This window comes from Crinia signifera, chromosome 7 (genome assembly GCF_055691185.1).
Source record: "Crinia signifera chromosome 7, ASM5569118v1, whole genome shotgun sequence".
Lineage (NCBI taxonomy): Eukaryota > Metazoa > Chordata > Amphibia > Anura > Myobatrachidae > Crinia > Crinia signifera.
In genome coordinates, this window is record NC_139223.1 from 60,288,493 (window position 1) to 60,316,409 (window position 27,917).

The window sequence follows — 27,917 nt, forward strand, 5'->3', positions numbered from 1 at the left end:
AGAGTGGCTTGTGTAAGTAGAGCTTGCGTAGCCACTGCAGTCCATGCTGGGTTCTCATTGGGTGATGTATCGTTAACGATATACTGTATATATATTGTGCAAATTGTCAAGTGTGTAGGCTAAATTACATTATCGATCATTAACAAACCCCCCTGTTGTCCCTACATGCAGCTCAATGTTGACTATACAGTCATTGATGAATGTACAAGGGGCGGGTGATATTACTGACCGATATCGTGTACGATATCTGCTTGCCTGTGGCACCAAACCATATATGGATGTGATTTAACATTTACATCGTGAAATGTCTACATTCAGCAAACCAACCCTGCAGACTACAGCCCCCTGCATGCTCTATGGGGACTGCAGTCTGAGCTAATTCACCAAGCTGTGAAAAGCTAGAGGCTCCAGGTGTGCCAGGAAGGGAACTGCACCCCAGCATGATGGCCATACACTCGCATTAATAGTCACTCACCACTGGGATTGGCTGTTTTCAGAGACGCTTACCCAGCTGGAGTTTTATTTTTTATTACGGCCCTGAAAACTAATTTCCCATCTCGCAATTTGTGGCAATAAGAAAGTATAGTCTTTATAGTCAAAATACAAAGGGTCATGTGTGTGTGTGTGTATACGTGTACATGTACACGTGCACACACACACACACACACAGGTTGCACGCAAATACACTGGTAACTCAATACATATAGTTTACATGTACTTTCCTACCTAGTAATTTTATTACATTATCTAACCCGTAAAGCCCTTTTTTTACAATGATAGCAAAAAGATTGAATAACAATGATAATGCAATATTAATATGAAAAAACTATTGCAGACCACTACGGTACCCTTCTCGGTGCCTTAGTTCCGAAATGACCCACATCCCTAAAAGTTTTAGCCACAAATACCTGCACCTAGCCCTATACTCTCCACAAATAATCAGCATTATAATCAGGACAGCCCAGTAAAGTGCACATGATTGGTCATAAAAGCGACATTTCTCCGGTACCTAGGTGAATCTACTGTATATGTTCTTAGTAAAATAGAGTCTTATATCTCTCTGAAATGTGCCTAATATTGAAATAGAATGAGTCCCTGGTGTCAGACATCAGCTGCCCTGTCTAAAGCTGTGGATTTGCGTTGAGTACTTTTCTAAGTGTTCATCATTGTCTTCCTCGCTGTGCAGTTGCTGGTAGTGCTGGTACAATTTCCCACCACCTCTTGTGTCGGTGTCCTGCACACCAGGTAGGCATCCACTGGACATGTTCAGTATGGTAGCAGTTAAAGTATTTATATAATTCTTGGCTAATGTGAGTGTCTCGATTTTGGAGAGTTTCTTCTCTGCCCTGACGTGCGGGATGACTTCTCTTAGCGCCTGGAAGGCATTGTTCAGCTTATGCATGCGTTGCCTCTCACGTTCATTGCTCTCCAGCCTGCGGACACTGTGTTCCTTACCCTGGGGCGGTTGTCTTTTTCTCCTGCTTGTGCTTTTACTCGGATCCTGGTTCTTGTCTTTATTCTTCTCTTTGTAGACGTAACACTTATCATTATCGTCCTCGCTTGAGGTTTGCTGGGCCGGGCTGTCATCATCTTCCAGATCAATTTCCAGCCTTCGTCTTGCTGCTCTTGCCTTCGTCTTCATGTTTTACAGAAAGTACGACTGATATATTGATGTTCGTCCCAGATTGTGTCTTCTGGCTATATACATTAAATTCTGCAAAAACACATGAGTAGGTTAGAAACTTTTCTGTACACCTGTTTAATACTGAAAATTCACCGCACAATGAAATAACAATTACATATGTATTTTTTGGAACCATTTTTTCCTTTTGGCTTTATTACAGCACTTACAATGAACCCATTTTAATAATAATTTACCTTTTATTATCATAACAAAATACTTAATACAATCAAGCAACCAGAACAAGCCTACAATTAACTCTTTAAGCTAAGGACACTGGGCAGATGTATTAAGCCTGGAGAAGAGATCAAATCAAAGGTGATAACGCACCAGCCTATCAGCTCCTAACATTCAAGTTACAGACTGGGTTTTAAAAATGATAGTTAGGAGCTGATTGGCCGGTGTGTTATCACCTTCGATTTTATCTCTTCGCTGGGATTAATTCATCTACCCCATTGTCATTAAAGTATCTTAGAATTGATAAGTATATGAGTCAATCAGTAGAGTATGGCAGCGATGAATATTGGAAAACTGCATTTTATAAACCCATCGTTTCTTTATTTTACTCTTTAATTTAAATCATTATTGTCCCTGTATTGTTATATTTAGATGTTCCTAATGTCTTGTTTATTTTCATTATCAGCTTGCTAATGGTCAGTTAAAAATGCAACAGCCAATATTCCATGGCAGTGATTCCCAAACCGGTCCTCCGTGGACACACGCACCTGGCATATGCACAAGTGTAGAAATGACCCTGCGCACCCACCATCGATGCCCTTGTAAATATTAGGGTCCATGCGAATTGACCAGAATAAGGGCCTGTATACACAGAAATGAGTAGTAACCTTTTAGCATGGTTTTAACAATTAATTTCCTATTATGTTCTTTTTTGTTTGTATTGTAATTTGTATGGATTTTTATATCCTATAATATTTGCACTGTATCTGTATGGTACTTTGTAAGTGCTGCAGACACATTGTGGTGCCCTGTAAATGAAGAATAAATAAACAGTGGTTCCCAAACTGTGCCTAGACATAATGGGGTGCAGTGAGGCTCTTGCAGGGGTGCCTCGGGTTGGTGGTCCTGGTCTAAATCAAATTATTTATGGTCAAAGTGATAGGTGAAATCAGTGCTGCTGGCAGCCAATCATAAAACATGTGAACAATCAAAACCACTACTGTGCACCACCACATAACCTAGGGGTGACAGGTAAGCACAATTGATATTTGGTTTTCCAAGTGTAAGAAAACTTTGGTAATGGGCTTCTATGAATTAAGTTCTGTAGGGCAGTGCCAGATTAAGCCTTCGGGGGCCCAGAGCACTTTAGACAAGGAGGCCCCCTTGCACTTGTGATTACTGGCCACATCGGAGAATATTACACTGTCAAAACATAGAGTAAAGCCAGTATAAACTGGTCAATGCATAACTGCAGGGTATATATATATATATATATATATATATATATATACATATATATATATATATATACATATATACATACATACCACATGAAAAAAGCCTTTGTTTGTCCCTCACCTTACTCTGTAGGCCGGAAGGAGACCTCACAGGCTCAGTGCTGCCTCTGATTAAAAACCCTCCCATGACAAGGCTGCTGCTGCTGCCCTCCATGGGCCTGAGAAGCATATAATGAGCTCCACCAATCAGAGCTCAGCCCTCTTGTGCAAAGTTTCATGGGACTTAGTCAACTCCCAGTAATGCACTGCACACTTGTGCAGTCAGTGTGCCTTGGCTCCCGATGCTCATCACCATTAATCATTAAACTTTTTTTTAAAATACATGCCAACCACAGGGGGCCCCTAGCTAGAGGGGGGCCCAGGGGTATTGATCCCCTTTGCCCCCCATCCTCCTTTAATCCGGCCCTGCTATAGGGTGCAGTGTTTCAGGAAAGTTTGGGAACCACTGGTCTATGCCTATAATCTGCAGTGATGGAAATCCAGCACTGGACTATTGCTGGAGCTCTGTCACTTTCCTGCACACAGATCCCAATTCCAGTATTCCGGCAAACAAAAAAGCATTAGACTGCAGGAGAATACATGACGAGTTCATGTACAAGGACGAAGTACAGCAAGAAAAATCTCATTAAAAACAGTTTTCAAACAAATGAAATAGATACAAAAATCTGTCTTTGATTTCTGATTTGTAATCACAACAGAAATAAACATTGTACAATATATCCTCACTGCTATCTTATCTGACTCCTACCGTGCCCATGTTCACAGATCTAAATGCATTTAATAAGCTGGTAAATAGAAATAGCTGATAGTGACTTTTAAGTAAAGCATTTTGCTATCTGTTTCCATTTTACAACCTGAAAAGGTCAGTGGCAATACACACTTGGTGGTACACACCAGAACGATCATGATTGTGAGCAGATTGTGAGACGATCCTATGATGGTCGCATGATCTGTTGCATACGATCCGATCAAGATCTGTATCTAGTTGTATGGATCTTTTACAAATCCTGACTGCAGCAGGTAGGATCTGCAAAATTACCAAACGACCAGCATCAGATCCAAAACATGCCCAATTTACATACAATCGGTCAAGAGTGCATCGAAATTGGGGGAACCGAGGCCAAATCGTTCTGGTGTGTACCCAGCATAGCTCAGGTTGCTTACCTCCAGACTATCCCGCTTTGGATGGGACACAGAGCTATTTTAACATAATTGTAGGCCCTGGGCTTAGGGCCCATACACACCCAGGGGGTGATTTGGTCAGGAACGCTAGGGCATGATCGAGAAGTACACTGCGTCCTCCCTGCGATGAGATAGCCACTGCCCAGTCTTACTGAAATCCCACCCCATTCAAGCCTGTGAATGGCCTGCAAAAATATTGAAGGTCTCATATCAGATGCAAATCCATCCATAACTCACCATGGAATGATTTCCCCACTGTGTGCAGTCTGTGCGTAGCCCAGGACTTACACAGCCAGTGCTGAATAAGAAACGCAAGGATCAAGGCCGGAGCTGACATCAAAATGCTCGTGTGACAGCCATAAACGCTGGCATCCTGACAATCACCTGGGGTACGGCCAGCATTTAAAAATGTAGCAGGACGGCCTCCCAGGTGCACACTGCGATCCGTATGCATGTTCAGTCATTTCGATAATCACCTGCGCTGTAAATTGCAGCCATGCGATCAGGTCTGAATGACTCCCCCCTTCCCCCCAATCACAGGAACCAATAGAAGAAGAAAAAATAACATACCCCTTCGACAGTCCCCCATGACAGACCCAACATGCTTCCATACAGTGATTGGCTTTCAGCACTCTAGGCATCCACCAATCAGCATGTTGATAGCCATTCACTGGCCCTTATTCTAATCGGCACGGTACGGCCCGCGTGCGGCCGTACCGCCGATGTTTTTGGTCTGCACATGCGCAGAGGTCATTCTGCGCATGTGCAGCCCCCTTCGCCGCAGACGGATTTCGTCCGCCGCAAAGGGGGCGGATAGGGGCGTGAGAGGCATCATGCCCTCATTTCCCTATGTGTACGCCCCGCGTTTCATGGGCGTTCCCATGCAAACGCGGGGCGTATGCATGGAAATGAGGGCATGACGCCACTCATGGGGGCGGAAAGCTGACGTCGCCGGATGTCAGCTTTCAGCCCCCATACAAGCTACCACACGGACGATTGTCCGTGTGGTCTTAGCTTGCGGGAGCTGCCGCGGCGTGCGGACCTGCCTTCGATGGTCGACGACCATCGAATGCAGGGGGCAGCTCCCACCATGGTGGAGGCGTAGCCTCCACCATTTTTATGCGGATCGCCAGCCGTCCGTGTACGGACGGCCGTGGCGATCCGTAGGGTGGGCGGGGACTGGTTTGTGCGGTCGGAGCCCCGTGTGCGGCTCTGACCGCACCAACCAGAATAAGGGCCACTGTTTGGCTGCAGGCTGAGATGCAGATAAATAATGCTACCTCGCCTGTCCCTGCTCATAGGCCCCTAGAATTGTGGGGCCTTGGACAGCTATACAGTTCTATACAATAAAATGTCCATATGAAGACAGTCAAGCTTTTTGGGAGCTGTCGCACTATACTATATTTTTCAATGTTCATTTCTGAGAGAAACCCGAGGAGGATACGCTGATGAGCACGTCAAGGGGCAAGGATGGACTATGATGTCATCAAGCCCTGCCCCATTTAAACCATTTGCGGGTCTTTGAAAAGGGGGTGGAGCTAAAATATGGCAAAATTATACGATTTTTATCATGTTAGCTCCACCCCCTCCACAATTTCCACATTTGTATCGGAGCCTGAGAGGGGTACAGGGGGGTCGGGGAGTGTGCAGGAGACATGCCCATCATTACTGGGGGCAGGAGGGTCACCCAGTTTGTGGGAGCCTCCTGGCCATTCCTCGGGGGTAGGCAAGTATGTGTCCTGTCTGTGGGCTGCAGTTGAATAGATGCTGTGTGGGGTTACAGTGCGATAGTCTCTGTGAGTGTTGGATACACCCCCACTTTGTGATGAAAATGAGCAGCTGTTGCGTCGACTAGTGCCACTGTGGACAGGTTTAAGAGTGTTTTGCACAGTGCATATGGATTCATTCATTCGTCTAAATTGTAGCGTCTGCATTTTGGGCACCCCCTTTGATAGCGGTGTGCTGAGTTTAGACGGAATTAGACGCTACGCTGATAACGTAGCGCTGCGCTGATAACGTAGCGCTGCGCTGAGAACAGCTAGAGTCTGGCAGGCTGCCAAGTTTCAAACAGACTGTGCGCGTGGCGGCGTCGTGAAACTACACAAGTACCTTTTTTTTTTAGGGAGGGTTCCCCACTAGGCAAGTTTTTTCCAGGGAGGGCTCCCCCCAAAAAACGCACCGCTGTAATCTCCGGATCCGGGCAGCGCGGCTGAACACTTTATCAGCCGCTGCCCGGCCCTGCCTTCAGCAACCCAGCTATGTGCAGCGTGACGTTACAAGGTCACGCCGCACACAGCCAGAGGAAGGAGGCGGGGCCGGGCAGCTGCTGAAGCTGAGTGCAGGGCTGAGGTCATGGGTTCGATTCCCACCATGGCCCTAACTGCGGAGCTTGTATATTCTCCCTGCGCTTGCGAGGGTTTCCTCCGGGTACTCCGGTTTCCTCCCACAATCCAAAAATATACTGGTAGGCTAATTGGCTCTCAACTTTAACCCTAGAATGTCTGTGTGTGCATGTACATGTGGTAGGGAATATAGATTGTAAGCTCCACTGGGGCAGGGACTGATGTGAATGTTCAAATATTCTCGGTAAAGCGCTGCAGAATATGTGTGCTCTATATAATAAACTGGTAATAAATAAATAAATAATTAAGGTGCTTTGCTCCCAAATCAGAACCAGCCCCTATGTCTCCGTCATGATGAACATTACAGGGTTTTCTATAAGGTTTGACAGACGTCAGTGTTAATATATGCTTATTACCAGAGCTTTGTTAGTACAATACATGTAAGGCGAGAAGCTATACATTAAATGTCATGTGCCGTTTCCCACCTTGCGTGGAAGGTGAATAGGTTTAATGCATGTTTAGGATTTCTACAGCTTTCTCGGTGTTGTTTAACAATGATTCTAATGTGTAGACGGTGTACGCAGCACCGGAGCCTCATGATTATAGATAAGAAACATGAGCTTCAACGTGACAAATAAAGAGCAAACATACATCAAGCAGAAACCCAGGAACTTGTCAGGGCTCTGTTTGTTAAGATGAAGAAGATGTAGGAGAGAATAAATGGAGCCAAACCCTCACATACATAGATAGAGGATGCTGTCTGTATGTATACGCTGTAACCGGATCACATCTGTCATGTCCGAAGCCATCAGTCACTGAGCTACTGTATCCAGTCGTTCTACTACGCAGATTTCTCCTAATACAGGTGTAATTATGCTACAGGCAAAGTGCTGCATCTGGAGAAAGACTTATCACACACCTCCCAACCAGCCTGATTTAGGGAGGGCCCACAACCATTGATGACTCATAATCATCAATGGGTTATTGTAATATGGTCAGTGTAGAATACTTTTGCTATCAATGGGGAAAACCTATTGGGAAGCATAGTTCTGCCCCTGACACCCAGGAAACCCAGTCCCCAGGTTCTGATTGGCCCACGAGCCAGTCAGTTAAAGATAAGGGATTATTATCAATGGTCATCCATGTTATAGTATGCTGCCATTGATGGTCACTTGTACACTCAGCATTGATGTTGACCATCAATGGCAACCACTCCAATAGCCAATCTCAGCCTGATTTCAGTGGGACAGTCCCGTTGTTGAGGTACTGTCTGGCTGGGGCATGGGGCGAAGGTTGTGTAACCGCTGGTCTGCATTTTAAAGTTGATGAGATAATGCGAGCAGGAAAGCAGAGGTGGGGGCTGCCCAGAAGATCCTGGAGCATTGGGCAAGTCAACAGCATGACGAGAAGAGAGGCATGAAGCATAGCTATGCTCCCAAAATGTGCACCTCCACAGAGGATGTTGACTGGCACTTCATTAGGGCACACAAATTTTTCTGGCACTTGGATGAACAGTCCAACCCCATCCTCCCCAGGTTTGGGAGGTATGTTATCGTCAGGAAATTAGAAGGGTAGAGGCTGTGATTCATTGATGCTGAGTGGTTGTACTCCCTCCTGAGTGTAAAAAAAATATTTGCACTGCACATGACCACACAAAGCAGCAGTATGCAGATGTGTTACTTGGGCCGCCTTAAGGTGCCCATACACTGAAGCGATTTGGTCTGATTTAGTCCAATTGCGACCAATCGAGCCGTTAAATCGGACCAAATCGGCCTTCCCTAACATGCCGTCGGGTCCGATGCGCGGTCCCGTGCGCATAGGACCCTACCAGGTGGTCGGACGGGCTGGCCATCTGACCACCCGTTCTTGGACCTCCATCGTGGCAGCGAGATGGGTGGGAAGCTGGGACGCATGCGATCCATCACAATGGATCGCAGGCTGTCGGATGTCCGTACACTGCTGCGAGACATTGCAGCAGTGTATGGGCACCTTTACCCTTCGGGATCCAGGATAGGGGAAGGGATAGGTGCAGAGGCGTAACTAGCACTCTGTGGGCCCCATAGCAAAATGTTGAACGGGGCCCCCCTACTATAAATGAAATTAAAGTGCCGTGAGCACACAGGTCTCCGTTTCGGCGTGAGAGAAGGGGAGACGGAAAGAAAGAGAGAGAAGGGGAGACGGAGAAAGAGGGAGACTGAGAGAGGGAAAGAGAGAGAAAGGGAGACGGAGAGAGGGAAAGAGAGAGAGGGAGACGGAGAGAGGGAAAAAGAGACAGAGAGGGAGACGGAGAGAGGGAAAGAGAGAGAGATGGAGAGAGGGAAAGAGAGAGAGACGGAGAGAGGGAAAGAGAGAGACGGAGAGAGGGAAAGAGAGAGACGGAGAGAGGGAAAGAGAGAGAGAGAGGGTGGCGAAGAGAGGGAAAGAGAGAGAGAGGGAAGTTCTATCATTATGCATCTTTCAGCAGCTGCCTAGGGACTCCAGAATGTAGGGGAGCTCCTGAGTCTATCACAAAAATAATGATGACTCTGAGAAATGCTTACTTAAACTTCTGAAACGCCACCTCCACACTTTCATCTGAGGTTCTGAAAAGTCGGTATTGGTGTGTGGTGTTGGTGGTGAGAGCAGTAAGCTGAAGTTTTGCCTAGGGTGCGAAAATCTTGTGCAAATACACACTGATGATAGTCACAGCAAGCACTAGCCCAGCTAAAGGTAGACACAAGTAAAAGGTTGACATGCCTTTTTGACTTTTTGTGTGTCAATGTTGACACATGAGCATTCAGAGATAAATTCAAAAACAGACCACGGGGAATACATAGGGAGATGCGGCATAGTCAGAAGTAAGCTGTATTATGTACACTGGACGATATAGAAGTACAAAATATGAGGTGCAAACAAAGTGAGTATGCCTGGATCCAGTGCTTAGGCATACAGCCAATGCTTGGCAGATTGCTGTAGTAGTGAGGAGGAACAAGGCACATTATGGGCCAATCACAATATTCTGCCAAAGAGGAAATGGAGAAGACTTGCCCACATAAAGGAAAGATTGGACACAGGTTCGGAGTAGGAGAGCTGCCCAACACATGAAATAGTCAGTAGAGCTGTGCGACCCTTGCAACAGCACCGCTAAGCTCAATTCCTTCTAGTAAACTCACATATTTGATTTTACCATTTAGTTGAAACTTTGTTTTGCCCTTTTGTTTTTCTTTGCCATCTGGGAGCAGTGTCCACCGATTTCTGTGACGTCAGCTTAGTTCAGTTGGAAAAAAGTTGGCTGGTCCAATGAAAAAGTTGGTTACTTTTGAGGAGTACATAAGTTGGTCATACATGTTAAACAGTTGGCTAGTTGAAGGAAATATGCATAGATGTGTGGCCAGCATTAAACTGGCTTTTTTCCCCCCATAAACAAGTAATCCTTCTAGGCTGAGTGTAGTGTGCCTCCTAGATTCACACAAGCCTAGCCACCTGAAAAAGCAGGACTGCACCACCTGTTGGTGGAAGACACCTCAGAAGGTGTGCCCATCTCCTCTAGAGCTGTAGATATGCAACCTCCTCTAGGGCTATGGATGTTCCCACCTCTAGGAGTATGGATGTGCCAACCTTCTCTAGGGTTATGGACGTTCCCACCTCCTCTATAACTATGGATGTTTTCATCTCCTTTAGGGATATGGATGTGCCCACTTCCTGTAGGGCTATGGATATATCCTTTTCCTCTATTGCTATGGATGCACCCACCTCCTCTAGGGCTATGGATGTGCCCATCTCCTCTAGGACTATGGATGCATTGTTCCCACCTCCTCTAGGGCTATAGATGTGCCCATCTCCTCTAGGACTATGGATGCAATGTTCCCACCTCCTCTAGGGCTATGGATGTTCCCACCTCCTTTAGGGCTATGGATGTTTCCACCTCCTTTAGGGCTATGGATATGTGCATCTCTGCTAGGACTATGGAAAAGCTCCTGCCAATTACAGGATTTCTTATAACTTTCCTGGTTGTCCCTTAAATGGCAGATGCTTTACCAGGATTCTTGGGCGTGAAAAAAACTTTGGCCTTCCCATTTCAAGATATCCATTTTATGTAACATAGCTTCTTGGTGTTCTCAGTGGCTGGACCCCAGTGGGGCAGAAAGCTCAGGACAAGTAATGAAACATATGCTCCAGTCAGCTAATCATGAAGCAAATAGGTGCAGTGCAGCACTGACTGTGCTCACTGACCCTCCCTGTGTTAGGACCAGGTGTTAAAGTGAGAGGGAACTGGGTGGAACTGAGTTCCACCACCTCTAATGGTGAGGTGGAACATTTTTACCTCCACATTGGCCCTGCACAGTAATTCTCACAGAATACCTAGTTTTTAGGGGATGCCAAAAACCCTACCACTGGCCCTGTCTGTGCCTAATGGGGGGAAGGGAGGGGGAGTAATTAGGTTGCATAGAGAAATTATTTCCCCCACCTCTGCATGACCACTTTAAGCCCTGGTTAGGACCCTAATGGTATGTACTGTCTGACTACAGTTGCCCGTGATATTACCTCCTCACAGGCCACGCAGTTTGCTAGACTGTGCATAATGGGTCTATTGTAATACAGAGCTAAAACACAACAGTCTTTAAACCAAGGACAATAATAGAACAATTAAATATATAGATTCTATAGAATCCAAATAGAAATTCAAATTTATATTCTTCACATTACTATTCTGCTGGGAACCTAGGGTGAGATTTAATAGGATGAGAGATTCAGAAAGTGAGAGATTTGGTAAGAAATCTCCAGTTTTTTTTAAAGCGGCAATCATTCACACTTCAAAATCAAACTGGTTTTACAGTGTTAATGATTGCCCCTTTAAAAAAACTGGAGATTTCTCACCAAATCTCTCACTTTCTGAATCTCTCATCCAATTAAATCTCACCCCAAGTCTCTTAAAAACTTTCCACTATCCTTAATTTGTCTTCATGAAATGCCCTGTCACATGCAGTGCTGCCCCCGATATCATAAGGCCACGAGTGAGAGGACACGTCGCTGCCTGTCTCCTGAAATACTCCAGGCTACATTTTGTTATCTGACGATCTGATTTGAATGAATACATACAGTAGATTAAGCCCACTGCAAGTAATGAGATGATTTGCTGTCAGCAATAAAACCAGTTAAATGACAACACAGGGACGGTACACCTGTCCAACCGTAACGCAGGGGTCCTAAGGCGAGCTCAGCGAGGACAGAAACCTCCCGTGGAGCAGAAGGGCTGCCACTTTCAAAATGGGTGTGTATATGATGTGCCCAAAATTCCCTTCTGTTCAGTCCCTGTGGCTCCTTGTCCTCTTGATGCTATTATTCATCAAATGTGGTGTAAAATAATTTTGATAACCAATGTGACAACTGTCAGAGCATCCTGGGGATTCTAGTTCCTCAACAGCCAGAGACCAATTAGTTTTCTTTTTTTTCAATAGAGCAGTGGTTCCCAACCTGGGGTACTCGTACCCATGAGGGGTACTCAGCAGACCAATTGGGGGTAGTTGAAAATAAAATTGGTAATGCTGGCAGAAGTCTCACAATGGCGGAAGAAGTCTCCCATCTGCAGCATCATCAGAGTCTCCTAGTGCTTTTCCCCAACCAGCAATCCACTGGGAACTACCCGCGCTGCCCTCAGACCTCAGCGATCCTCTGCCCCGCACTGACACAGGTAGAAGAAGCATCGCCGTTAATTCTACATGCAGAGGGACCCGTTTCCTGACCACACACTACTACTGCACTACTCCATATGCATAAGGATACGCATACCGCTCGCTCCCACTCGGAAAGCACTGTGGATAGTTCAAATTGAGAGGAGGGGGTACTTATAAATGAAAATCCTAATCAAGGGGTACAGGAGAGAAAAAAGGTTGGGAACCACTGATATAGAGGACACATATATAACAAGACAAGAACTTTATATATGTAAAGTTGTGGAAGAAAGTGGAGAAGAAATTATTGTACGGTAGATAGAATTACCCATAGCCATAGAATAACCCACAGCTCTAGTATGGCAGGATACTGGCACACATGAACTTTAGAAAATATTTTATGAAATATTCGTCTTTACAAAAAATATTTAAATTCAGATGTTCTGTTTGAGTTGTGTGCGGCCATCTATTTTCTGTCCTATATTGTCAGTCTATCATACCCTAGATCCCAAGCGGTGACGGGGAGACCACGAAGTCGTTAACCGATTTGCATGAACATCAGTTTTTGTCCATTTTAAATTGTTTGTGAGCAAATGGTTCATCGTCATTCGTTTTCATCCATTACCAGGTTTTCATTCCAACCAGTGAGATCTGCCAGATAATTATAGTGTATGTTCAGCTAAAAGAGCAGGGCCATCTTATATCTGCCGGTCTATTAATAGCCAGTCTTGCTGTATTACTGTGTTTCTTCCCAAATATAGAGTATACTGACGTTATAAATATAATATTAATACTAGTAATAATATACTATGTAGTGAGAAACAGGGATTACATAGTAGTTTGAAAGTAAACCCTAATAACGTTTGTTCCCCGAGTGATTGTGAAACACGTTAGAAAGAGGAGATCTGCTAACAAGCCTTACATTGAGAAGCGCAGAGCAGCATCCTGCACAATGATCCTTACAGGAAATATGAGTCATTAAGTCTCTGATAACAGCTGCATAATGCACAGATATGCTCCGGTCCCCGATAAACTCAACCGCTTTCATTCAAACATCTGACAAGGAATACAGTGTAAGGGAGTCCTGAAACGTGGTGCATAGAAAAAGCATTTGTGCTGACTATTGGGATTCCCAGAGTGTCACTTGTAGGGGATGTAGTAATACACCTGAGGTTGGACCCGGGATATTGCCTCTCCAGTCCGGGGCAGGGCATTTACACCACGTAAATGGGCTGAAAAAAAATAACGCGGGTACTGTTCCCCGGGAATCTGACCCGGCAAATGTTCAGGGTCGGACACGGGGCTTATCCGGGGCTCAGGGTGGTGTAAATGGTCATTACCCGAGTTATTTGGCGGGGAGAAGGGCTGATGGGTGCTTCTGCGGCTCTGGCAGATAAGGTCATCTGCCGGAGACCCGCACATGGAGCAGCAGCAGCAGAAGCAGCGTTACCACGCTGTGTGCAGACTGTGCCCTACACTACAGCAACAGTCTGTGCTGGAAGCACTCTCCCCAGTGAGTTTACAGCCTCATCTGCAGGAACACACGCTGGCTGTCACACAGTGTGTCCCAGGGTGTTACAAGTTTGTATTCATACGCACCTTCATCTTTCTTTATGAGAATGCATCACATCTATAAAGATTCCAATGTATGATGATTTTATGCATATTTTCAGCTTAATACAGCAAAAAACTCGAAGAGTGTCATGTTCCATTTGTTGTGACCTCATCATCAACAGGCCAAAAATCCATTTTTTAATGACTGCAGCAAGGGAAGGCAGGGCTGATCCGTTTTCAGTGTAAAAGGGCATTACCCGGGAATAACCTGGATTGAAGTGCAGTGTAAATGGGGTCTGAGGCATTGCATGCCCTGGCAATTTTCCGTGTTCAATTTCCCAGGTCCTACCCGGCATTCTGGTGTAAAAGTGGTAGTAGTCTACTCCCTAATGTCACCTAGCCCACATTACACTGTTACATTTTTGGGGAAAAAAGGAATGAGAGACAGATACATTTACATTGAGTCATCAGCACCATTTCCCAGCGCTTTGCCAAGTATAGTATCTCTTACTAACTGCTTTGGGGCTCATCTACATTTGGATATACTGTAAGTCATTATAAATTACACGCCCACGCTTCTGGGTGCCACATTCATTATCTCTTTTCACAATCTCTCCATGTATGAAACTAGACACGTCTTTTGGGTGGAGCATGACACGCCCCCGCAATGGGTCGCTGTGCAAAATTCTACTACCAACTATAATCTCCCTGAAACTATTTTTAAAAGTATGTCATATGATCGACAGAAAAAGGTCAACAGTCATTAGGACGACGACTATTGGTCAACAGGTCAAAGGTTGACACAGCATAAAAGGGTCGTCGTGGACAGAAGTATGCAGCCATCTTATGTGTAATATATCTCAAGTAAAATAAATTTGGAGAAAGAGATGACAATAAAAATGATTGCTGGCAGAAGGTATTGGGGATGAAAAAGGGGAAAGACTGAGGTACAAAATGGAGAGATGACAGGCACCGGGACCGGCATATTCACAGTATCAGACTCAGTACTGCACATGAGCATAAACCTGATTCCATGGGCTGCATCCATAGAGGCAGGGCTATTTTTGTGCAGGCTCCAGCAGGAACTGTGGCCCTTATTCTAGTTCACTCTTTCTGACAAAATATTTCTTAGATGGACAAAACCATTTGCACTGCAGGTGAGGCAGGTGTAAAACCCCACCCAAATCTAATTATCTCTGCACAAGTAACACCTGCCTCACCTGCAGTGCACATGGTTTTGTCCATCTGAGAAATATTTTGTCAGAAAGAGTGAACTAGAATAAGGGCCACAGTTCCTGCTGGAGCCTGCACAAAAATAGCCCTGCATAGAGGCATACGGGTGGGAGGGACTTGGGTGACTGGCAGTTCGGACTTCCAATGGGAAGTCGCTGCCTGTCACACTTAGTGCCATCAAGAGGGGGGGGCAGGTACCAATTACCCGGGCCCGGGCTTGCTGGAACTGACAGCGTGAGAGCTCATGCTGAGCCTGCTGTCAGCACATGCTGTAGGTGTGTGCTGTTGCTAAGGGGGGAGGTGTGTTTTTTCACCCCATCTAAATGTTTTGGGGACATGGCCACGTCCCCAAAATTTTACTTGCTTACTGGAACTAATAAGCACCCCAGCTCCGCCGACCTTCGCATTCATAATTATCGCATATGCACTAACATATGCAATAATTATGGCAAAGGACACCTCTTGCGTTAAGAGCTGTCCTTTGTGGTGAGAGTCAGTGGGTCCCATGGGGACCCGGCGGCGCTCCCCTCCCTCCCTTACCCGGTGCTGCTGCTGCTGCACCGGGCTCTCCTCCTCCCTGCACCCGGAAGAGGATCATAGTGCAGGGAGGAGGTCACAGGTCCGGCCAGCACAGCACTGTGCTGCCCGGACACAGGTGAGGGGGGGTCGATGCGGGGCGGCGGGGGTCGATGCGGGGTGGAGGTGGGTCTGTGCAGGACAGCGGTGGGATGCGGTGGAAGCCCATAGGCTTCTATGGGGCATTGCCAAATTTTTCTGGCAATGCCTCCGTCGCGATATCCCGGCGGGGGATGCTTAGAGCATCCCAAAATGCGGTAAAAACCCTGATAACGGGGTTTTAACCGCATTTTTAGTTTAGAGAATCTCCCCCATAATCTGAAGTAGGCCATTAGAGCCCAAATATATCTTTGATGTAAATAAATTCTTCTTTTTTTCTATTTTAATTTTTTCTTTGTTTATTCTGCTCATATATTTTAAGAAGTCAAAATAAAAGTTACATTTTTAAAACAACCATTATCCATACTAAATATGAATCAAATCGTTCACCCCAAAAACTTTTTTTTTTTCTTCAACCTGCCTCTTGCTGGTAAACCCCTTCTCTCCTCAGTTACTATATTGAATGCCGGGCGCACCACCAATATACAACTACATGAATCGTCATTAGTAGTTATCACATTGGTTTATTCACTAATTACAGGTTATTTATTGCCAGTCTGTGCGGTTCCTTCCACATTTACCACAACTGGTCACAGTGATGCCATGTGCAACCGAAAATAGTGAGCAATATAACAAACGTTAGTTACTTCATTGTGTTCCTACAGATGTTTGAAACCAATCTACAGCTGAACATCTGCTAAAGTACATGGATTCTGAAAGTGCACCACCTCGGATTTGCATATGTGTACAGGTTTCATTTAGACTAGTGGTGTCAAACTCATGGACCTCCAGCTGTTGTGGAACTACACGTCCCAGCATGCCCTGCCTCAGATTTTCTATAATGGATTGCTAAAACTGTGTCAGGGCATGCTGGGACGTTTAGTTCCACAACAGCTGGAGGGCCATGAGTTTGACACCCACTGATATAGACACTGTGTTGCAAACTCTGTCAAAATCAGTAGCAGCGAGTGTCTAATAGTCTGACATGACCTCAGTTTCTATTCACCATCTCTGACAATTCACTAAAAGCTCTCTGACCGCCAAGAGCCAACTTGAGGCTTATACATTATTATCCGCGCCGGTGTTTTCTTTTCCTAAAACTGTTTTTTGGAAGCCTCTCAGTGTTCTGACGAAAGAACATTACAAATAAACCTCAGATCATCCTGCCCTCCTGACACACATTACAAGGGCCAACACAATCACTTGGAAAGGGAACCTAAAATTCGGAAATATGCCGGGTCCAGCTCAAAAACAATGTCACAGGTCTAAAAGGTCACACTTACTGGGGTATAGGTCAACCTTTTTTTAGTTCAACATGAATTGGGTTGACCACTGAAGGTCGACATCTAAAATAGGTCCACAGGGTTGGAAGGTCGACACAAGCAGTAGGTCGACAATGGGAAGGTTGACAGTCAAAATGACGACGTATGTTTTCACATTTATTTCCCTGAATGTCGATATGAACTGCGTCTAAGTGTACTGCTTCCCCTTCGGGCCCTGTGCTTTGTGGCACTTGGCACATTATTTTATTTTATACTGTCGGCACATGTCGGCTAAAAAATTTTTTTTTTAAACTCATGTTGACGTTTAACATTCCCCTTGTCGACCTAATGCTTCTGTTGACCTTACAAACCCTGTCCACCTTAGCCATGTTGACCTTCAGTGGTGGTTCCAATGCATGTCGAACAAATGATCATATATCCACTGACAGTACACTAACATGCTCCAGGATGGTGGCTACAGTATGTGCACCAAATCCCCGGTGCAAGATTCCAACGCCACCTAAATGCACCTTCAGTGGGAAGAGACAGTTGCACCTGGTTGTTCAAGTTTTAAGCAGTGAGAGAGGTGACGTTCAGGGAACTGTGCATAATAAGGCCGGCGTCCTTCACCATATCACCCTCCAGAAATAGACTGACAATTGATCCACGACCAGAGTGCACCAGGGACACATTTGCAAACATCTGCGCACACTTTCCAGGCACAGTGTTTGTCAAGCATCGGAGTTGCCATGTATGAAATACACTGTGCACCTCCCTGACTAAGGGACAATATGATCATACAATTCTTTTACACTCATATACAGATCCAGCGCACCACACAACAAATAAACCTGGACCAGTGGAGAAATGTCCTAATCAATTTATACATTGCACTTGATAAATCCTACCTCAAAGCTGATTGGTTGCTATGGGAAATGTTCCCACTGCACCACTTCTTCACTCCTTTACAATTCTTGATTCATTGCTTTTTTTTGGAGGGGGGTGTCTTGGACTTCACACCTTCTTTTAAACATAATGGACCAGATGTACTAAGCTTGAAAAGTGATAAAATGGGGAGTGATAAACCACCAGACAATAAGCTCCTCACTACCATGTCACAGGCTGTTTGAAAAATGACAGATAGGAGCTAATTGGTTGCTAGTTTATCACTCTCAATTGTATCACTTTTCAAGCTTTGTACATCTGGCCCGTTATGTTTAAAATAAGGTGTGCAGTCCAATACCCCCCCCCCCCCCCCTTCCCAACAAGCAATGAATGTCACCAAATGAGAGGTGCTTAAACTAAAGTTCTCTTGCCCTGGACTAGAAAATTAGTGTTAGGCACCCACCAGATGAGTCATGGTTGGTGGCTCCATATTTTTTGCCAAAATTATGCTGAGCACCTAAAATATTGTTATATTGCAGAGTCTATATATGATACGATTGGCAGTGTTCAGTATTTAGAGTGTGCACCTACCTGCATTTTCTCTGCACCATAATGATGAGATGCATGTAACTATAACCCGGACTGCTGCAAGCAGTGGTGGAATAGACGAGGCCTTCAGGTTATTGCTGATAGTATTAAACAATACATATAACGATTGATTCGGAGGTATGAATTATGACATTACTAATGCCCTGTAGGACCCATTCACAGCTGATATTATTAACACTACGGGCCACGGGTCACGTTATTGCACAATGGACGATATTGTAGGTGAAAATTGAACCTGAATGTTCCCATGGGGGTTTCTGGATTTGAGAGTCGGGCTAGAGGGGTATGGGTAAAAACCGGACCAGGATAAGACCCCCGGCCCGCCGGACCGGACATCAAAATCTGCAGTCCGGAGCTTGTAGGGTCCGGTCCGGGGGGGTGTCCTGTCCGGGGGGGCTGCCTGTGACACCTGTCACCGGAGAGAGCAGGAGGGAGAGAATAAAGCCTCCCTGTATGGCCTGGGCATGTAGCAAAAAACGGACGGTCTGGACCACACAGGGAGGCTGAAGTCTCCCCTTCCCCATGTCCCCCTGATGATAGGTATCACATTGACCCCCCCGGATAAGACACCCCCTGGACGGGACACCCCCCGGACCGGACACTACAAGCTCTGGACTGCATATATTGATGTCCGGGGTTTAGTCCGGGTCCGGTTTTTACATAATCCCGGGCTAGAGAGTTTCATCTCTTATCTGAAAACAATCCAGTTGTACTATAAATACCTAATTCTGTATTGTGTCTTTTGTTCATATAATTCTATAGGGTCGATTTATTAAACTTTGGAGAGAGATAAAGTGGACGGAGTCACTCAAAAGCTTAGTAAATAGACCCCTATGTTTCTTATCCCTTTCCAGCCATTGCAGTGTGTTCCGGTGTCATACTGGTCTCTGTAGAGATAAGATCCCTAATAACACATTAACAGAGTATTCTGAACCTGGCTAAACGCTTCAGCCAAGCCCTGCTGGCCAGGAAACCACTGGATCGTCTCTTGTTAGAAAGTGACTGAACTACCGTGAACCCCTGCACTGTACTTTACTGTGTGGCCTTCACAAATTTACCCGGTCAATTAAACTGAAGGATAATGACAAGCAAAGAGCACCTGTCCATCATACTTCCCTACTGATATATCTCCCTATTGCATTTCCTAACATCGCTTTTGAAATTACTCCTTAATGGGAAAATGTATCAAAGCATGAAGAGAGAGGAGAATTGTGAGAGATAAAGTACTAACCAATCCGCTTCGAAAGGTGGGTACACAATATACAATTTGCGTTATTGTTATTGTGTTCAGTGCGCACCCAGTATATCAGTAATATTGCGCGCTCTCACAAATACAGTAGATCACGATAAGCCCTATTATCTGAACATGCAGTCAAATCTGATGACATCGTCCGTGACTAAATGTTTGGCGTGGGCACAGTGATGTCACTTAACAATATAATTAACAATATTGTTGAGTGTTTTACCCACGGCTTGTTCGTTTCACGGCACCGCCGATATTGTTAACAATATTGTATAGTGTGTACAGGGCATAATTCTCCTTTTATAGGTTGTGTTTGACAAGTGACAGTTAGGGGCTAATTGGATAGTGACTTATTTATCTTTACTTTATGTTTCTCTGTGATTTGATAAATACATTGACAGGATGCAGACACCTGTTCTAGGTCATGCATTGGACAAGATATCAATCAATAATAACTGATGTGATTTTGCAAATCCACTGCTTCTGTCAATTCAGGAAAACTGTATATGTAAGGACCTATAATAGATTGTAAAGGTGCCCATACACGTTACAATTATTGTATGCAATATTGTATACAATATCGCATCTCATCACGTCTCGGTTTTGCGATGAGATGAGATCTAGTTCAAAAAGTATGTGCAGCACATACTTTTTGTACTAGATCTCATCTCATCGAAAAACCGAGATGCGATGACATGCAATATTTTATACAATATTGCATACAATAATTGTAACATGTATGGGCACCTTAAGCTCTGTGGGAAGGAATATACTGTCCGCTAGAACAGTGGTTCTCAACCTCGGTCCTGAAGTACCCCCAACATTTTACGTTTTCCAGGTCACCCGACAGGTGCAAAGATGCGCTCATTACTGACTGACACATTATAAAAGATCCACAGGTGGAGCTAATGATTTCACTTGTGATTCTGTGAGGAGACCCGCAAAACATGCACTGTGTGGGGTCCTGAGGACCGACTTTAAGGACCTGTGTGCTAGAATATATGTGTAAAGCCAAGAGCATAATATACATTATTTAGAATGAAAACAATAATTATATATCATCCTCCTACACAGACAGCACTGTAACTCCTGCGATAGGTGACAAGTGACAGTGAGCCTGGTAATTATTACATAGAGGTCGGAGATAACTGAAGTGAATTGCTCAGTGGTGGAGCATGATCAGGATGTTTTATGTTATTAGTTATCATGTCCTGTCAGAGTGACTGACGGGAACCTTATTCAGTCTCTCAACACCTAAATCGTTGTCACTCAACAGCCCAGCCAGAGAGGAGCACAGGGCCAGATCTGCACCACTGTCACTATAAGGTCATGTAGGATGACACGAGAGACCTAACAGAGATCCTGGTTATAAGTATACTACAGGACATTCATCTGCATTTATTCCATGCAATATCTCACTTGTGCACTAGTAAGGCGCGCTCTGGGCAGACTGTGTACTAATACTGTAGCAGACATTAAAAGACATTAAGGAAAACTGTTGTACAGGTAGCAGCACATTTGCATCAAAATGCTGTAAATGTAACTGCAACTGCAATCCTCTCATTTTCCAAACAGTAGTGGGACAAATGGCAGCACCTGTGCACCAGTTAAAAAATGCCCCATTATGTTTTGTGTGGGATACGGTCGTATTATCGACCACACTCAGGTCGACAGTCATTAGGTCGACACCGTTGGATGAAGGTCGACAGGTGTCTAGGTTTGACATGGGAAAATGTCAACATGGTTTTAGGTCGACAAATGCGTTAGGTCGACATGGGTTTTTTCACTGTTTTTTGAGCCGACAGGCGGTATTTCATCCCCTACCATCCACTAGGGCGTGGTGGGAGAATAAAATAGTCGGCCGAGCGCAGCAAGGCAGCGTTCCCGAAGCATCGCGAGCAAAGCGAGGGGCTGCAGTTGACTTCTAACTGTGTCCATGTCGACTGTGTTGACATTCGGGTCAAAAACCAGTGAAAAACCCATGTCGACCTCGCGACCTGTCGACCTAAACCCATGTCGACCTTGTCCCATGTTGGGATCACAGGGGGAGAATGATGTAATAGGGTGTGAGAGTCAGAAAGTGTGAGATTTGGGGGGACATTCACTAAATTGGGAGTTCTATTTCACATGGGCTGTTGCTATGGGCAACCAATCAGAATCTACTTCTTATATACGTAACACCTTCTAGCCTATAGCAACATCCTATGTAAAATAGAACGCCAATCTTAGTAAATTTCCCCCTTTGTGAGAGTTCTCCTGTTTTTTAACCCTTTTAAGTCCAACATCTTAAAACAGCCCCAGTGCTAGTAGCAGATCCAATGGTGCGCCACTTTAAAATAAGAACATTAACATTGTTCAACATTCAATGTAGACCGTTTTTGAATAAAAGAATTTAAAAAATGCAATTAATTTAAACATTTCAATCAGACTGTTTGAATTGCATAAAAATGTTGGACTGCAAAAGGTTAAAAGCAGTAATCATTTAACCTGTGTTATCGATTTTGCCTATATAGTCAAAGTCTCTAGTAAGTTAGTGCAAATCGCACCGTGTTTTCCCAATAGTGAATTGATCCCGCAACATCGCCATCGAAAGTAGAAAATGAATGTGCAGCACAGTTCATTTCTACTATCTCAGATCGAGGCCATGCTGCTCAATGGCCTCCACTCCCCCCTACCCCTGCGCTGTCCCTGCCGATTGCCGATATGGAATGGATATCAGCGGCCGCCGGACCGTACCATGTGTGCGCACCATTACACTGCAAAACTACAGGTTGATTTTGCCAAACAAATGATTGCCGCTTTAAAAAAGACTAGAGAATTCTCACAAAGGGTAAATTTACTAAAGCTTCGAAAAAATTGTTGATGTTGCCCAATCCGTTTCTGTCTATCATTTTTCTATTGCATCCTAGAAAATGATAGACAATCTTATTGGTTGCTACTAGTAACAATGCCATTAATTTTTAGAAGTTTTAGTAAATTTACCTCAAAATCTCTCACTTGATTCTCACATTGGACCCCACACCTGTTCTCAGACTGCTGATATCCAATAACACAATTCAAAGGTGCAAATGTGAACTAATACCATATTAGCCAACCGTAAAGTTTGTATCTGTCTAGCACAAGTTGGACAGTAAAAGCAAACACCTTATTAGTTGGTATCGAATTTGTAGCGGATTTGCACTTTTCAGCGATGTTAGTAAATAACCATATCCATAATCAATAATGATAATAACCAACCTGCGTTCCTCTGCAAGGGTGCTTTGTGTCACCCACCTTTTTCTGCAGCCCGGAAGGGAATGCTCTGGTAAAGGCGCAATGATTTATACAGTGTTTGCATTAGTAAATCTGAATATTGTCACATTGGACACACAAATGAGTCATAATAACGACTGCATTTGTTGATTCATCTCGAGTGTGTCATTTTCCCAAGATTGAGCTGTTAAAGATGGCCAGGTCCCTTGATAACCATGCATAGAACAATTGTGATGATCTTGTATCATTCTTTTAGGGTAAACCTCTCACAGTAGCTGCAGGTTACAGTTCACTGGAGCCACCTGTGTACAGGGAACTTGTGACTTCTAGGCTTAACAAATGTAGTGCACATTACCTGCTCGCTCTGGTGTCCTGGGTATTTGACTGTCCGTCCGCTGACAGGGTGCAGGTAGTGTAGACAGGTGCAGAGCAGAATCAGAGAGGTGAGAAGCGACTTCTGCTGCTGCTGCAAGCCTGGGGATAGTACACGTCGCTTTAGTGCACAGTTAGGGAAGGGGTGGTGCCTGGCAGCATCTCACATGCAAAAACCAAACAAGCACCAGAAGTTGTTCCAGCTGTGGCACAGACTTCGCTCTGCCAGTTGTCCCATTGTAGCTGTGCAAGGAAGTGTTCCCATTCTTATTTGGAGAGAACACTAGGCAAATATTATACATATCTACACTGCGTTACTAAAACAATGCCAGCCATTCTTATACTGCAAGCTAGACAACTATACAGAAAACTTCTAGATTCTTCTTTAAAAAAAGTGACAATAACTAGGGTCCACACTCCTCTAATGGCCCGACGTAAACAAGGGGCACACAGCTCAATTTTTATGGATGGGACGACAATTGTAATGATGATTCCCTAGAGGACGGTCCTTATATCTGTGCTACTCATGTTAGAGGTGATTCAGTAAAAATACGCTGCTTAGCGAGCCTTCTAATGCCACTCGTCGCCTGCGCAAATGCCGCCCATCCGTGCTGATTTGCGAATGGATTTTTTGCATAAACAACCATTTGCAGGGTACGAGGCCAAAATCATTCGATGGTCGGCAACCATCAAATGATTTTTCCACTGCTCGCAAATCTAAGTCAGTCTGGATTGACCTAGACTTGCAGCCTTCGAGTCCAAGAACGGGGAAGGCGGCTGCCGTCCTGTGACATCAGCTACCCACCCCCAGAAGGCAGGTGCCCGGCTGTGTCCGTACAGGAATGCCCAGAGTTTTCCTGAGCACACTCACTGTTTTTGTAGGTATGCCCTGGAAACGCAGGGCATTCACATTCCAAAGCCCTCTGTCGGCCTCCATCACGCCCCACTCCTGTGCAAACACCACAGCAACTCACATATGATCAGGCGATCTGGTCGGTATTGGGAGATTGTGGCCAAGCTATTCAGTCATTTTTGTGGGATTTGCGCAAGTTGTCATGAAAAAACACCACCAAAATAATCATTCATACGCACTATACAATAAATCCGGCCGATATCCCGATTAATGGCAAATCGGAACAATAATTATTAGGGGATGCACCCCTTTGTCGGTGCATCCCCTAATAAAATGTGCTGCGCACGCCTATGGGCACAATGTACAGTGGTCTATTAACTAGAGGCAGTATATGGCTATGATCATTAGTGCTGATAGGTGACAGGACTAATCTCTCACCTGACACAGAAAAGTCAGCCCTAAGGTAAGGATCAGGATACTGAGGCAGTGAGGTTCACCCTGCTTTCTGCATTGGGCCATTAATCTGACATAGTTCAAAATTAGGGTGGCCAATCCCAGGATCGGCATGCGCAGTCTAATGTCAGGCAGCACTGAGCAACCGCTCAGCTGTACCCAGCAGTGCGGCCCTGCGCAGCGTGACAAGGTCATAGGTCACACTGCGCAGGCCACAGAACCACACAAACAGCCTGAGCCACCTTGACCCACACTGTCCCGGATGTACTGGCCGCCTGCATCGTTAGCATGCGTCCTGCGCAGCTCCCGGAGACCCCACCCACCCAGCTCCAGGCAGCATCACCATGCCCAGCTACCCACCCGCCTCCCAGCAGTACACATGCAGGGCTTTTTTTTTTTTTTTTTTTTTTAGGAAAGCCAATCCCAGAATTCAGCATTTTTCAAACCCGGGATTGGCTTCCCTACGCAAATTGCATACGTCCCAAAATAGCCCTCTCCAGGAGGGACAGAATGCTCTATTCTTGGACTTTCCCCTTAACTTCGGATCACCATCACCTGTGTTAAACCACCTTTCTTATCAATGACCCTGTTTAAAACAGGTGATGGCAATCGTACATGAAGAGGGAAGGCCAGAAGCAAAGCATTATGGGGGTTATTCTGGTTCACTCGGAAAGGCACAATCATTCTCTAATGGACAAAACCATGTGCACTGCGGGTGGGGCTGATGTAACATGTGGAGAGAGAGTTAGATATGGGTGGGGTTTCTACTTCAAACTGATATCTATATTGCAGTGTCAAAATAAAGCATCCAGTATTTACCCTGCACATAAACAATAAAACACCCATATCTAACTCCTGTTACATCTGCTACACCTGCAGTGCATATGGTTTTGTCCATTAGACAGTGATTGTGCCTTTCCGATTGAATCAGAATAACCCTGTGTGTCCCTCCTGGAGAGGGCCATGTTGGGAGGTATGCAAATTGGTCTGCAGGAGGCCCAGGTGATAACTTATTGCTGGTCTGGGGAGAAGTGGGCCCCTTAGTCCTCAGTGGCCCTGGTGCAATGCTCCTTCTGCACCAATGGTCGTTCTGCCTTTGGGCTATTGTACAGTATTAACTTTAAATGGGCAATAATATATATTCAAAATCAGGCTTGTATTGCATATAACATTATTGCAATTTTAAAAACTGGAAGGCACATTCCAGGGTTTTGAAATTCCACTGCTTAGTAAATATAGACCCAAATCACATGACATTATTGAAACATTTAATTAGGTTGATTTTGAACTGATCCCAAGAGAGAGAGAAGACGCAATGAAACTACATTCACAAAATGCTGTCAGCGTATACAGGGCACAGGGAAATGGCAATGGAGGTAACACTACTGTTCTGCCTGGTGCCGTGTGGACTTTATATAAAAATAGTACTGCAAAAAATGTAATAGCATAGTAAGATATTTGCAAATCATATCATTATCTAATTCTGTAACAGAATTCAAATTTAAATACAAATGGTTTATTAAAAAACACATAAGTGAAATTATAATACAATGCACTCCAGTCAATACTCAAAATACAACAATGATAAAAATGTAAATTAACAATCACAGAAGGAAATAAACTGTTCCACAACCCGCTGGCACGCCATCCTAGACACATGTAATATTTTTTTTTTTGGTATGGCAAAGAGAAAACGATTAGCATGTAGGACTAGTGGGGCCTACACACTAGATTGCTTAGAAAATGCCCGCTCTGTGTGTAAGGGCCATATTAATTGCTGAATATTAATTGGTCAGGGCCAGTATTCTTACCAGAGAACACTGGTCCTGACACATCTCTTTGTGCTGAGTATCGTTCTGAGCGATGGGGAACGCTTGTGCATCTCCCCATGTATAGGCCCCGGTACATATCAGTTTTGCTTGGCTACTCAAAACGGTTATGCATCCTACTACAAACCACCAACCTCGCTATAAAATGAAAATCGGATTTTATTCACAAGCAAAATTTTCGCAAAAGCTACGTATGCCCCTTTCACACCGCACATATTACCCAGTATCTTGCTGGGATTTTTTTACCGTTTAAAAACAGTAATATGTGCGGTCTGAAAGGTCCACAGTGAATTTACAGTTTCCCCCCAAAAAAACGATATTTGGAAACGGTAAAAAAGCAGGGTCCTACCAGTTTCAGACCCGTTTTTTTTGCAGTCTGAACAAGTCTGAAACGGTATGTAGGACCCAGCCAATAGGAGCACAAGCTGGTCCCTCTCTGTGCATATCTAATGAGCGGGATAAGCTTGTGCAGTGAATATTTAATGAGCAGGTCCCCACCCCCTGCATATGTAATGAACGTTTTAAATACCGGGTCTAAGCAGGTTTTGCGGTGTGAAAGCAGCACTAGTAGTATAATGTATGGGATTACAATTTCGGGATGTATTTTTATTTTTTAGCCGGACATATTATATGTACATAGATCTTGTCATTCTTGTCAGACAAGGGGACAGTCCTCAATGAAATCTACATACACACTTTGCCTTTGTAACTGAGGTGTGGAGTAAAACACTTGGCCTTTTATTGGACTGCCAAGATTTAATGCCTTGTGCAATTCAGTATGATCACCCTGCATGTTGGGGAGAATACTCAGTATTATATGCACGAGTCTAAGCATGAAATTTAATCATGCACATCTGTTGTGATGACCTTATCCAGCACACACAGGCGATAAACGTCTTAGGCAAATTACTGCACCAGTGAAAGGCCATCTCTGGGTACAAGTCTCTTACCTGATAAACAGGATTCATATTATTCACAGGGTAAGATAGCCTGCAGGCATTTGGCCCATACTCACAACTATTATTTAAGGGAACAACGGAGAACGAATACAACTGAAATAAGAATCTTGGGGGGAGGGTGAACTTGCTTTTTTGTGTGTGTGTCTTTGGGTGGGTGTATGTATAATATATATACATATATATATATATGACTTCTGCTTTCTGACTGAAGATATTATTTGGTCCTAAATTGAACCCCAGTCAGTCAACTGTATAGTTTTTATCCAAAACTTGTCACAATTTCTGGTTACAGATGGAACCACATTATTTTATATGTCAGATGTTGGTCTATACCTTGCCTCTTTATTATTAAGGAGAATTAGACCTTTTACCTGATTGATCTTTTGATCCAGTTTACCCCTGAAAAA

At 44.6% G+C, this 27,917-nt stretch overlaps 1 protein-coding gene across 1 annotated transcript; it reads right to left on the bottom strand.

The window, feature by feature from the left end:
- Window positions 1-678: 678 nt before the first annotated feature.
- Window positions 679-23,538, bottom strand: BHLHA15 (basic helix-loop-helix family member a15). The gene is made up of 2 exons (XM_083151992.1): window positions 23,400-23,538; window positions 679-1,714 (listed from the first exon to the last, which is right to left on the bottom strand). Exon 2 carries the CDS (start codon window positions 1,640-1,642, stop codon window positions 1,109-1,111), a length of 534 nt encoding a protein of 177 aa, XP_083008118.1. The 5' UTR covers window positions 1,643-1,714; window positions 23,400-23,538; the 3' UTR covers window positions 679-1,108.
- Window positions 23,539-27,917: the final 4,379 nt, after the last annotated feature.

What these genes read in the sequence shown, in the direction of transcription:
- BHLHA15 (XM_083151992.1), bottom strand. Translation starts at nt 1,642, where the DNA reads ATGAAGACGAAGGCAAGAGCAGCAAGACGAAGGCTGGAAATTGATCTG.